Raw genomic sequence first — 12,988 nt, 5'->3', positions numbered from 1 at the left:
CAAAGGCAACGTACAAACAACTACGACCAACATTAATCATTACCTCACGAGACCTACTCGCTTGTCGTTTACAAAAGCAAATATACACACCACTAACAACAACCAAATCATTACTTCACGAGACCTACTCGTTTGTCGTTTACAAAGGCAATATACACACTACTAACAACAACCAAATCATTACTTGACGAGACCTACTCGTTTGTCATTTACAAAGGCAAATATACACACTACAAACCATCAATAAAATTGTTGATACTATATATACATTTCTTAACATACCTCCAGGTAAGAGTCCCACTACAATCACTACTGTTATAGAACAAAAATCGTATTCTGGTAGAGAAAAGTACGACGACTTTCTCTACGTACGGATGCAACCTTCTTTACGAAGAGCATCCCTAACTTTATTTACACACTTCATCGACGTCTTGAGTTCTTCTCGAGTGCCGCACAGATTGGTGTAACTCCTCAGGTTTCTGCAACTGAAAGTGGATACTCGGCCGACGATTTCCTCGACCAAGAATCAGCTCTGTGCTCAAACACACGTCCACTACCGAATCTCGATTCTGTACGCATCACCACATCCACTGTACATAATCTCGTAGAAGAATTGTAGTCCAACTTATTATACAGAGTTGGAGTTACAAATAAACACTTAAGTAGCGTCTTTGACCTAACAGCCGCCAGAAACTCATTAGCATCAGCAACATATAGCGTGCTCACTCCGAAAACGATACTCAAGAACAATACAACATTGCCTAGGACTATGCGCAAAGTAGCTCCCGCGCGTCGATCAGAGACAGAAACACAATCAGAAACAGCATTAGAGTTCGAATCAGAATGACTTGCCGCACACGCGTACATGCTTATATAGGCTTGCTACACGTGGTAATCGCGTCCTGAAAAGTTTAGTGGTAGCTCACACCGGCACTTCTTCCCGCGTCACTCTGTCAACACAAACCTCGCTCAAAACAAAGCCCTCGCATTGGCTATCGAGTATATGATGTGACATAGACCGTCCACTCATGTATGTCCACATTGATTCACTCCAATTCTTCAACCGATACAACCTGCCGTACCCCGTGTTTTCCAGCCACTTGTTGCAACACATCCAACTGACTTCAACCGTCCTTCCCGATATAGTCGCAGTTTTCCCAGTTGCACAATCCTTACGGCTAGGCCATATTTACGGACTCTTACCCAAACGGAAATTTATACAAAATATAATGATGAACATATGCAATATTCCCTAACTATACATTCTTCTTATAATATTACGTTTATACATTATAAATAAACAAAATTACATGATTTTAACCTAACAAACTATATACGAAAATTTCCTAACCTAAAAACTCGGGGATCGTACATACGTACGGTTACAATACCTCCCCTTGATTTGTGAAGATTATATACAATACATCTGAGCAAATCACAGTCTTTTCAGTACCACAGCCTGTCAAAGTCACTCAAGATTTAAAGAAAATTCACATATTCTTCTTAACATACACAAAACATCTGAACTTACAATACTTCACCTTACATACCTCTTAAGATTGTGAATATTGTGTGTACCAATCATGTCACCTTTGTTATTCAACAGGTGATAAGCACAGGAACCTTTAGTAGCACTTCCTCCCCTACTTCAAAACTATCTCCATGATGCCTCCCCTGCTGCATCATTCTCCTATCAGCTGACTTCCTTAAATTCTGCCTCGCTAAATCAATCACCTTTGAAGATACCACTTCTGCTGAGGGTAGATCTACCATGGTTGCCAATCTCACACAAAAACTCTCTTCCCATTCTTTCACACACAACTTACACAGACTTACATTCGGAACACATATACATTTCACAATCAAAACATCCCTCCTGTTATGAAAACACACCACAATCGCACCTCTTTCATCAATACTCTTCCACACTTCAATGAAATCATTCGTACGATCTTCAGCATCAGATATTCCACTCAACATACGTTTGAATCGACCTCCTGTTCTCTCATACACATTGTCACTCTCAATTTCTTTGAACTTTCTCCAAATACCAAAAAGCTTTCCAACACAATTACTCCTCATAAAATCTTCAAACCCTGAATCCCCATAATATTCACAACCACTCTTATGATTCTCATTATGCACAAAATGTGACCTAACCTCCACTTCACCAAGAATTTCACCCACAGCATCGACAGTTTTCCTCCACTCATCCTTATCGGACATACCAGCTTCAACCACCTCAATCTCATTCACACAACCCTTCTCACACTTTCCTTCACTCACACTCTCTCTCTTCCTGAAATCACTACTATCACTGAACTCGAGATCCCGACCATTACTACTAAATTCTCCCACTTCAATATCTTTCATCGCTGTTCCCACTCGCACATCATTCATGCCATCAACACTGTTGCTCTTGACCCTCTTAACGGAAGTTTCATTAATCTCAAAATCATCACTACTCAGACACATTATCGACGTAACATTAATCTCCTCAATTACACCATCCTCTACAACATGATATGTCTTCCTCAAAGACTCCTCCTCCACAAAATAATCTTCATCACCTTTACAACTAACTTCCTTTTCAATTTCTGCAACTTCCCAAAGAGCATCAATTACCACAGTGTTATCACCATCAATTTTAGCACATAGTAGGTCCTCCGACAAATCCTCCTCCTTTTCTTCACACCCCTTACCCCCAAAATCCCTCAAATCATCACCTTCCCTCCCTACATTATCAATTCCTTTCTCCACACTACTACCCCAATCATTAGCTGCCGTGCAATGCTTATCAATTAAATTACTTACCTCCTCCCCTACATTACTAATTTTATCACTTAATTCCTTCCCCTGATTACTAATTTGACTACTTAAATTATTCCCTTGATCAATCAATTTGGCCAACTGCTCCAATACTAACTTCATAAACTCATTATTACCCCCCATGCTACTTTGATTTTGATCACTACCTTCCCCTTCACCCCCCATTACAATTCCATACACTTTTTCCATAGACATATTATTACTCTGAAAACTACTTTCATCAAACTTTGTGTGCTTGTGCCACAACTGCTCTCCTCATCATTAACTGACATACTTCCTTTATGCACTTTTCTCCTTCTCAAATTCATTACACTACTATTACTCTTACTATTATTCATATTCCACTGATAAAACATAGAACTCAAAACATGACAACACCGATACATAACTCCTGACACAAGCCCACTAAAACACTGGACCAAATGTGCCTACCAAGGTCATATAGCAAGTCTGGATATCATTCTGCCTCACGTTGGCGGCGCCAATTGTAACTTTTTGAAGACTACCAATAAATAATAAAAATATATATAATTAATGAACGGAGTGAAATAAGTATAAATACCAAGACAATGGGCGCCACCTGCAAAACAATTGCAGGAATATTTAATTGTGTAGAGCAACGAGCCACTCTCTCTCTCAAGGCGACGGTCATCAGGCTGACGAGGCTCCAGACTTGCTTTGTAACCTTACCTGTTTGCTATATAACCCCTGAAATTAGATGAAGGCAGCATGCCAGGTTCATCCTCACTCCACTGATAAAAAGATTTACTGCAAGTTTGATACCAGAACTTTACTCCCAAAATAATAAACAAAAATATAATAAATACCACAATAATCATCACTTAAAGAGACCCCCTCCTGATTGCCGTCCGCAAAGGCAACGTACAAACAACTACGACCAACATTAATCATTACCTCACGAGACCTACTCGCTTGTCGTTTACAAAAGCAAATATACACACCACTAACAACAACCAAATCATTACTTCACGAGACCTACTCATTTGTCGTTTACAAAGGCAATATACACACTACTAACAACAACCAAATCATTACTTGACGAGACCTACTCGTTTGTCATTTACAAAGGCAAATATACACACTACAAACCATCAATAAAATTGTTGATACTATATATACATTTCTTAACATACCTCCAGGTAAGAGTCCCACTACAATCACTACTGTTATAGAACAAAAATCGTATTCTGGTAGAGAAAAGTACGACGACTTTCTCTACGTACAGATGCAACCTTCTTTACGAAGAGCATCCCTAACTTTATTTACACACTTCATCGACGTCTTGAGTTCTTCTCGAGTGCCGCACAGATTGGTGTAACTCCTCAGGTTTCTGCAACTGAAAGTGGATACTCGGCCGACGATTTCCTCGACCAAGAATCAGCTCTGTGCTCAAACACACGTCCACTACCGAATCTCGATTCTGTACGCATCACCACATCCACTGTACATAATCTCGTAGAAGAATTGTAGTCCAACTTATTATACAGAGTTGGAGTTACAAATAAACACTTAAGTAGCGTCTTTGACCTAACAGCCGCCAGAAACTCATTAGCATCAGCAACATATAGCGTGCTCACTCCGAAAACGATACTCAAGAACAATACAACATTGCCTAGGACTATGCGCAAAGTAGCTCCCGCGCGTCGATCAGAGACAGAAACACAATCAGAAACAGCATTAGAGTTCGAATCAGAATGACTTGCCGCACACGCGTACATGCTTATATAGGCTTGCTACACGTGGTAATCGCGTCCTGAAAAGTTTAGTGGTAGCTCACACCGGCACTTCTTCCCGCGTCACTCTGTCAACACAAACCTCGCTCAAAACAAAGCCCTCGCATTGGCTATCGAGTATATGATGTGACATAGACCGTCCACTCATGTATGTCCACATTGATTCACTCCAATTCTTCAACCGATACAACCTGCCGTACCCCGTGTTTTCCAGCCACTTGTTGCAACACATCCAACTGACTTCAACCGTCCTTCCCGATATAGTCGCAGTTTTCCCAGTTGCACAATCCTTACGGCTAGGCCATATTTACGGACTCTTACCCAAACGGAAATTTATACAAAATATAATGATGAACATATGCAATATTCCCTAACTATACATTCTTCTTATAATATTACGTTTATACATTATAAATAAACAAAATTACATGATTTTAACCTAACAAACTATATACGAAAATTTCCTAACCTAAAAACTCGGGGATCGTACATACGTACGGTTACAAATTTCACCTCATTTTCTTGACACGGCATAAGCCCAAAAGCCAACACAATATCATGTCTATAAGTATGGGCTGTGAAAGCATCAATGGAAGGTAACGTTATTGAATGGAAGTGGGAGTGACATTTAATAAGCTTTTGTGTGTGGCGTGGAGCTTACTTGTGTTCTCCCCTAATGTTGGATTCCTAGCAAATAGACCATTCAGTACAGGCTGAACAATGCAGAGGATTGCTGACCTTACAGCTCATGAACTGAAACCTCTTAAATTCCTGTGGATTATTGTTGCATTGCACTTTGCCTCAACACACTGTATACTTTGCATTTTAAATAATCACAGATAGTTATTCTGAATAGTTTCATGAGTTTATAACTGTTCATGATGGGATTTTTGGTTTTTCTCATTCTCTTATACACTGCCTGACAAAAGAATGTAAGGACCCAGAAGGAGTGGTCCAATATTATCCCATTTCAGTATACATGCATACCATTAATGTGTGAGTAAGTGATTAGATTTACAAGGATCTGTAATGTGTAGAATGCCCACCAGAATGCATTTGTGATGGCACCGCCCTGTTGTTACCAGTCAAGTGCTGTGAGTCAGACAGTTAAAGAAGACGTGCAGAGAGGACGACGTACAGTACGAAGCACCCGCGATGCCTCGCAGATGCGTTAGACAGCCTATCCACCAATTGACAGCATTTGACACACGCCACATTGTGGGACTTCATGAGGCTGGTTGGTCGTATCATGCAATTGCTAGGCATGTGTGCCATTGAGATGTCACAGTGACTCGATGTTGGACTCAGTGGGCACATGAGGGCACCCAATCACCTCGTGCAGGTTCAGGTCAACCATGAAACACCACCCTAAGGGAGACCGTTGTAAGGTGCGCCAAGCATTGCGGGATCCCATAACTTTGGCGCCTGCCGTCCGCGAACATGTACTGGAGACTCTACAACATCCTTTGAGTTCCCGCACAGTGTCTTGATGACTCAATCCGCCGGATTGGGGCCCTAACGCCCCATGAATCGATTGCTATTGACACCAGAACACCAACGCCTGCGTTGCCCAGGAGGCATGGACAGAGGATGACTGGCATCGCATCATGTTCAGAGTGATGAGTGCCGCTTCTTCATAACCTCCGATGAATATCATGTGCGGATTTGGTGACGTTGAGGGCAGAGGGCAGATCCTGCCCATATTGTGGAAAGACACACAGGCATAATTCCTGACATCATGCTGTGGGGAGCCATTGGATATGGGTTCAGGTCACCTCTAACAGTACTTCGGCAGACTTTAACAGCACAGCGATATGTCAGAGACATTCTGCATCCGCACGTCCTACCCCTTATGGCACAGCACCCTGGGACAGTGTTCCAACAAGACAATCCACGTCCACACATAGCACTTGTGTCTATGGACTGCCTAGAGCATGTTGAGGTCCTTCTGTGGCCAGCAAGATCCCCAGACCTCTCCATCATTGAACACATGTTGGATGACATAGGAATGGGACTCCATCCCAGTACCAACCTGCAGGATCTGGAGGGACAGCTACAACAACTGTAAATGAACTTGCCTCAGGAGAGGATCCAAAGACTGTTTGACACCATTCCGAACCACATAAGGGCATGCATTGCGTCCAGGCGGGATGCGACACCCTACTGACCTGGCACCAACATTCCACCTACAACTATCAACGGCCTTGTCTCTTTAATCCCCTTTTTTTTTTTTACATAGTTTACACCCCCATTGGAGTACTTTAATCAGTCATATACATTAAAGTCTAATAGTATTAAATAGAGTCAGCTTTTCAGCTTCATTGATCATCAACTTGGTGTTTCTTATTGATGATTGTCGTGATGATTCTTCTATCTACTTTCTGCAATTTATCAGTTGTTGATTTAGTGTTCAACTTGAAGAGTGTTTCACTAGCATAAGTTGCTTCGAGTTTTACAACTGTATTGTCATGTTGAAATGTAGCATTCATGGAGAGAGATTTTTTTATAAGTTGGCTGTGCTGTTTTCAGTTTAGATGTTCTGCTGTCGATTGATGTTTTCTCTTTTGTGTTCCAGGTTATAATTTCCCCAAGATATTTGAACTTATTCATAATCTTAATTTGTTTGCCATTGTCAAAGTGAATGGCTGTGTTTCGATTTAGTCTTTTCAAACAAAATTTATAGTCCGATTTTTTGCAGCAATTTTTTGAGTTCTTCAATTTGATATTTAGATTCTTCCACACTACTTGCTAGTAATGCAAGATCGTCTGTGAATGCTAGGCAATTAAGTTTAATATTTCTGTATATCTTGATGTTTGAATGACATTTCTTTACCCATTCTCGCATGAAATTCTCCAGGATAGGAAAAGACAGGTGGAACAGGGTCATGTGATGGAGAAAAGGGAGGAGGAAGTAGCTCCTGCAGCTGTCAGGAAAGATAGGGCTGACCAGGAGGGGTGGGAATCAAGTGAGATGGGTAGGATTTTGCATCCAGAGATTACCTATTGAATACTGCTGATTGTTTTATGTGATTGGTGTCATATGATAGGCAGTGTGATTGTGGTGAATAGGCTAGTAACATTGCCGTTTTACTGTACGGCTGAAGAAAATTGTTGTTTAATGGCCCAATACTTGGAAGGAAGATGATGATGATGATAGTGTAAATGCACATAATATTCAGTTTTTAACCCGTGTACATAGATCACTGTTTACACACTGGCATATTCATTACTTTATTATGTAGTGTGTTCTGTTTATGCATTGATTAGGTCCTGCATGTGTCAAAATGTGAACAACAGAACAATCTCTTGCTTTTAATCAGATTTTCTGAAATAGCTGTCTTTTCAACAACTCAAGCCATAATCAGTGGCCTTTAATACTCTTATCTGAATTGCTTGCAGCATATCTGTTCTGCAACTTATTTTGTTATTTGAGTAAACTGTTGTATATTCTGCCCTGTAGCAACTGCAAGATCTGGACGAGGAGTTCCGAGAAAATTATTCTGAGATTCTGACCCGTTTCTACCTTGTGTTTGAGAGTATTCACAAATATGTGAGTGACCTAAATAGATACCTTGAAGAACTTGACGAAGGGTTGTACATACAGCAGACCCTGGAGAGTGTGCTGCAGACAGAGGAAGGCAAACAGCTGTTGGTGAGTAACACTTACCAGAATGTTAGAGAAGGCATTAAATTAGCATTTTTTGTTACCATCCTATATGTTAACCAGTTACGTATATTCCAGGACAAACATGTATCCTGCCCTTAATTAGTTAAATTAGTGCTTATTTTATTTTCTCTTTTTTTCATGGTGTGAGTTACTGTAGTCACGTCCTAGTTCCTGAACCATGGACAACGGCTGTGTGGCCTAGTTAGTGGTCCTGAGAGTTGGGATACCAGTTGCTATGAATGGGAGTGGGCATCTCGGACATATTTATTTATTTATTTATTTATTTATTTATTTATTTATTTATTTATTTATTTATTTATTTATTTATTTATTTATTTATTTATTTATTTATTTATTTATTTATTTATTTATTTGATAATACGAAGGTACACAGGCTAAGCCCAATTACGTTCCTTCATGACATATAGACTTTAAAGTGTAAATACATCAAACAAAAATAATGACAATAGTAAAAATAATAGAAAGAAGTACAGCAGAAAACTAATAAGCAGGAAACATTTTAAAATTATTACTACAATTGAAAAACATAATAATATAGGCTATACATCAGCCATAGAAAATTACTAAACAAGTTGAAAAAGAACACAAACAAAAACTTATGAGTACCTAGCATTTCAGCAAAAAGGAATTTAATAATGATTTAATAAAACATGGCCTTTATTTGCTTATTGAACAAACTAGCGCCAGCAAATAAATCAACTTGTGCACTAATTGAATTATAAACTGACAATGTTTTGACTAGTGGTGAATTAGAGTGATGAACGCTTCTAGATCTTGGGATGTGAAATAATACTTGCTGTCTTGATGTTACTTGTGTTACATGAAATGGAATGAAGGTAAGTAATTCTTGACAGTCAATATTTCCATTCAAAATTTTCCTCAATATATGTAACGAAATTAATGTTCTCCTGTTTTTCAAAGACGTGAAATTGAATAAACTTCTTAAATAGTGGGTTGAAATGTCAAATGGACAAAATACATTGAAAGTTTTATAATACAAATATCTTAGAAATTTATTTTGTACAATCTCAATGTGACGTGTTTGGTCCTTATAAAGGGGGTCCCAGATTACCGACGAATATTCTAACTTGCTTCGTACTAAACTTGTATACAACTTAATAATAACTTCAGGTTGAGTAAATAATTTGGAATTTCTAATAATAAAACCAAGCATCTTGTTAGACTGGCCTATTACTTTTGCAATATGGCTATTAAAAGTTAACTTGCTATCGAAAGTAATTCCTAGATCATTTATAGATGTTACAATTTCAAGTGTTGTTTCACCAATATAATACGTCGGATTTATATATTCCTTTTTCCTGGTAAATACTAGAACTTTACATTTCTTAACATTTAGGAATAATTTGTTGCTATCACACCATAATATAATATTATTAATATCCTGTTGCAAATCATTCACGTCACTGCATTTATATATGGTCTTATATAACTTAACGTCGTCAGCAAATAACAAACAATCAGAGGAACGAACCATTCCAGGCAAATCATTAACCATAATGAGAAATAGGAGAGGACCAAGATTGGAACCTTGTGGCACACCTGAAGAAGTTACAAAATTATGTGAAATTTCACTTTTAAAATAAACAGATTGCTGCCTATATTTTAAATAGGAACTTAATAGTTGAAGTAATGATTTAGAAACTCCAAACTGATGCAGCTTTATCAAAAGAATTTTGTGGTCCACCTTATCAAAGGCCTTTTCTAGATCCATGTATATTACATCGGTTCTTCTATTTGTGTCTAATGCATTGTAAATCTTTTGAGTAAAACCCAGCAAGTTAGTAATGACAGATCTGCCGGGCATAAAGCCATGCTGACATTGTGATAGCTCTACTTTAATATGGTCGAAAATCCTAGAGTACAGTATGTGCTCATATATCTTCGCTATAGCATTAATTACTGAAACAGGGCGATAGTTAGCTATCATCTCTGAGTTCCCTCCCTTTAGGATTGGAGTAATTTTTGCCATTTTCCACTTTTCCGGGAAGCAGGATGTCTTTAAAGAAAGATTGAACAAGAAGGTTAATTGAGCAACCAGTATGTCAGCACAGCCCTTGATTACGTATGGTGGAATGCCATCAGGTCCGCTGGATTTCTTAGGTTTTAACTTTTTATTAATGACTGTTCTTACTTCATCTACCAGTATATGAGTGATGTTCAATTTATCAACCCTGGGAAGAACAAAAACTTCATTCAAAGAAAGATGTTCCACATTATAAGTAAAATCCGTGTTCACATACACCGATGAAAAGTACTCAGCAAACCCATTTGCAATGTTTCCAGGTGTATAACAATTTTCATTCAGTAGAAATGTGTTGTCACATGAACGTGATTCCCGCTTACTTTTTACATATGTCCAAAACTGACTAATATTATTCTTAACTCCATTTTCTAAATTATGAATATAAACAGCATAAGCCACATGTAATTTCATTTTCAATTCCGACCGAATCTGTCTAAATCTCGTATCGTAATATTTCGAAAATCTCCTTTTTATAGCACATTTCTTCTTTATTTTTATGGACTGAATAATATCACGCGTGAACCAAACTGGATATTTGGATTTTCGAATTACTTTCTGCTTTGGAACGCAGTTTTCGAAACATTTGTACAGCGATGCATAAAAGAAATCAACAGCAAGATCAATATTTTTGAAAGAATACAATAAACTCCAGTCGAAGTCTCGTATGTTACAATACAGCCGCAAAAAATCAGCCTTTTTAAAGTTGTAATATTCGCGATTAATTATCGGAGGCAATGGAACTTTTTTAACGGGCGGTAAAACTAAACAAAGTGCAGGGTGATGTAAGTCTTCAGATACTAAGGTGAATTCGTCATGCTTCAGTTCAACTTGAATATTACCTAATACTAAATCTAATGTCCTGAAATTACAATTTTGAATATTGTTACGTGATGTTAATCCAAGATATGAGATGAACTGAAATAGACGACGACTGGTCATTGATCCTTCATTAAAGTTATAACTGGCATTAATAACTTCAGGTATGTTGAAGTCACCGACAATAAGGCAGTCAGATGTTATAAGACCCTCTATGTTTTCAACGTAATTGAAGTATCCTTCATATACAGACAGTTTAGAAGAGGGAGTAATGTCAATGGCCCTCCTTGTGCTCAGGCGGCTAGGACTACACAATCCACCATGGTCCCTAACCCATTAGAGGAGAGATCCTCACTTGGACTATGTGTAAGTAAGGTAGCATCCTGCTTCATGAATTTACCGAGCTCAGAACATTTTAAGCAAGCCTCGGACCTATGGGAGTAACAAGAGTCCCACTCCCATTTGACAGGCGAGGGACTCCTTGGAAACAACTTGGCAAAAAAAAAGGGAATTCAGTGGGGAGCTATCAATATTAATGGGGCTTATGGGTGAAAGTAGAACTGGCTGAGTCAGCAAAGAGGATGCATCTGGATGTGCTAGGAGTAAGTGATATTTGGGTAAGGGGAGATAAAGAGGAAGAGCTAGGAGATTATAAAGTGTGCCTGGTTGCCATTTCTTGATGGATGCAGTATGTTTGTATCCATTTTTTGGCACAGGCCAGAGCAAAGTGTAGCTTCCACCAGAGTTCCAGTCTTATCCATGGTTGTCACAATATGGAAGCTGCTGGGGTATGGGTGGTGCTGAGTAATGACTTCTGGAGCACAACTAGTCTCTGAGTGTTATGAAAGGTGTTGCTCATAGGATCAGTCGTGCTGCAGTAGCACCTTCTGGTCCAGTGAGGAAAGCATTGGCAAACTACCTCAAACCTCATCTTGCCTAGTACGCCTCATTTTGGTGCTGCCATTGATTTTTGTGGTTTCCCTATAACTGCATAGCCTTTGGTGGTGCTATTTGAGAATCCAACCAGCCCCTGGGCTGATGACCTAACAGACAGACACACTTGACAGATGTTAAAAAGGGAAGGGCAGAGTCTGGGGTAGGGCTATTCATCAGGAATACTACTGCACGCAACATAGTTTCTGTTAGCCATGTAAATGAGCAAATGATGTGGGTAGATTTGGCAATTGGAGGAATTAGGACAAGAAATGTCTCAGTGAGTGTGAGTGTGCAGATGAGGATTAAGTTGACAAGATTTATGAAGCATTGAGTGACATTGTAGTCAGGGTGAACAGCAAGGATAGAATAGTGCTAATGGGTGATTTCAATGCAAGAGTTGGGAATAGAACTGAAGGATACGAAAGGGTGATTGGAGAATGTGGGGGGAAGATATGGAAGATAATGGGAATGGGAAGCATTTGCTGGACTCAGTTTAGCAGTTATGAATACATTCTTCAAGCATAAGGCTATTCACCGCTACACATGGGAGGCTAGGGGTACCAGATCCATAATAAACTATATCTTAACTGACTTCGAATTCAGGAAGTCTGTTAGGAATTTACTAGTTTTTCGGGATGTTTCGATGATACAGACCACTATCTAATCTGTAGTGAACTAAGTTTGTCTAGGCCTAGGATAGAGAAAGTGAAATCTGTCTGCAAACGAATAAGGGTAGAAAATCTCCAGGACGAGGAAATTAAACAGAAGTGCATGGATATGATTAGTGAGAAGTTTTGAACAGTACACAGTAAGCAGGTTCAGGATATAGAAAGAGAATGGGTGGTATACAGGAATGCTGTAGTAGAAACAGCAAGGGAATGCCTAAGAACAACTGTGTGTAAAAATGGGAAAAAGCGAACA

The 12,988-nt window shown here is 39.0% G+C and overlaps 1 protein-coding gene across 3 annotated transcripts in view; it reads left to right on the top strand.

Annotated features, from left to right (window-relative positions):
• The window catches only part of Strump (WASH complex subunit strump), a 410,953-nt gene that overhangs the window by 243,002 nt on the left and 154,963 nt on the right, over positions 1–12,988 (top strand). For all 3 annotated transcript variants that reach the window (XM_067145637.2, XM_068227252.1, XM_068227253.1), the window contains exon 4: positions 8,044–8,235. In XM_067145637.2, coding sequence (XP_067001738.2) covers positions 8,044–8,235 — 192 coding nt within the window. The remainder of the gene's footprint in view (positions 1–8,043; positions 8,236–12,988) is intronic.

The sequence above is a fragment of the Anabrus simplex genome, chromosome 4 (genome assembly GCF_040414725.1).
Source record: "Anabrus simplex isolate iqAnaSimp1 chromosome 4, ASM4041472v1, whole genome shotgun sequence".
Classification (NCBI taxonomy): domain Eukaryota; kingdom Metazoa; phylum Arthropoda; class Insecta; order Orthoptera; family Tettigoniidae; genus Anabrus; species Anabrus simplex.
The sequence above is the reverse complement of the archived record's forward strand: the minus strand, read 5'-3'. Positions and strand labels throughout refer to the sequence as shown.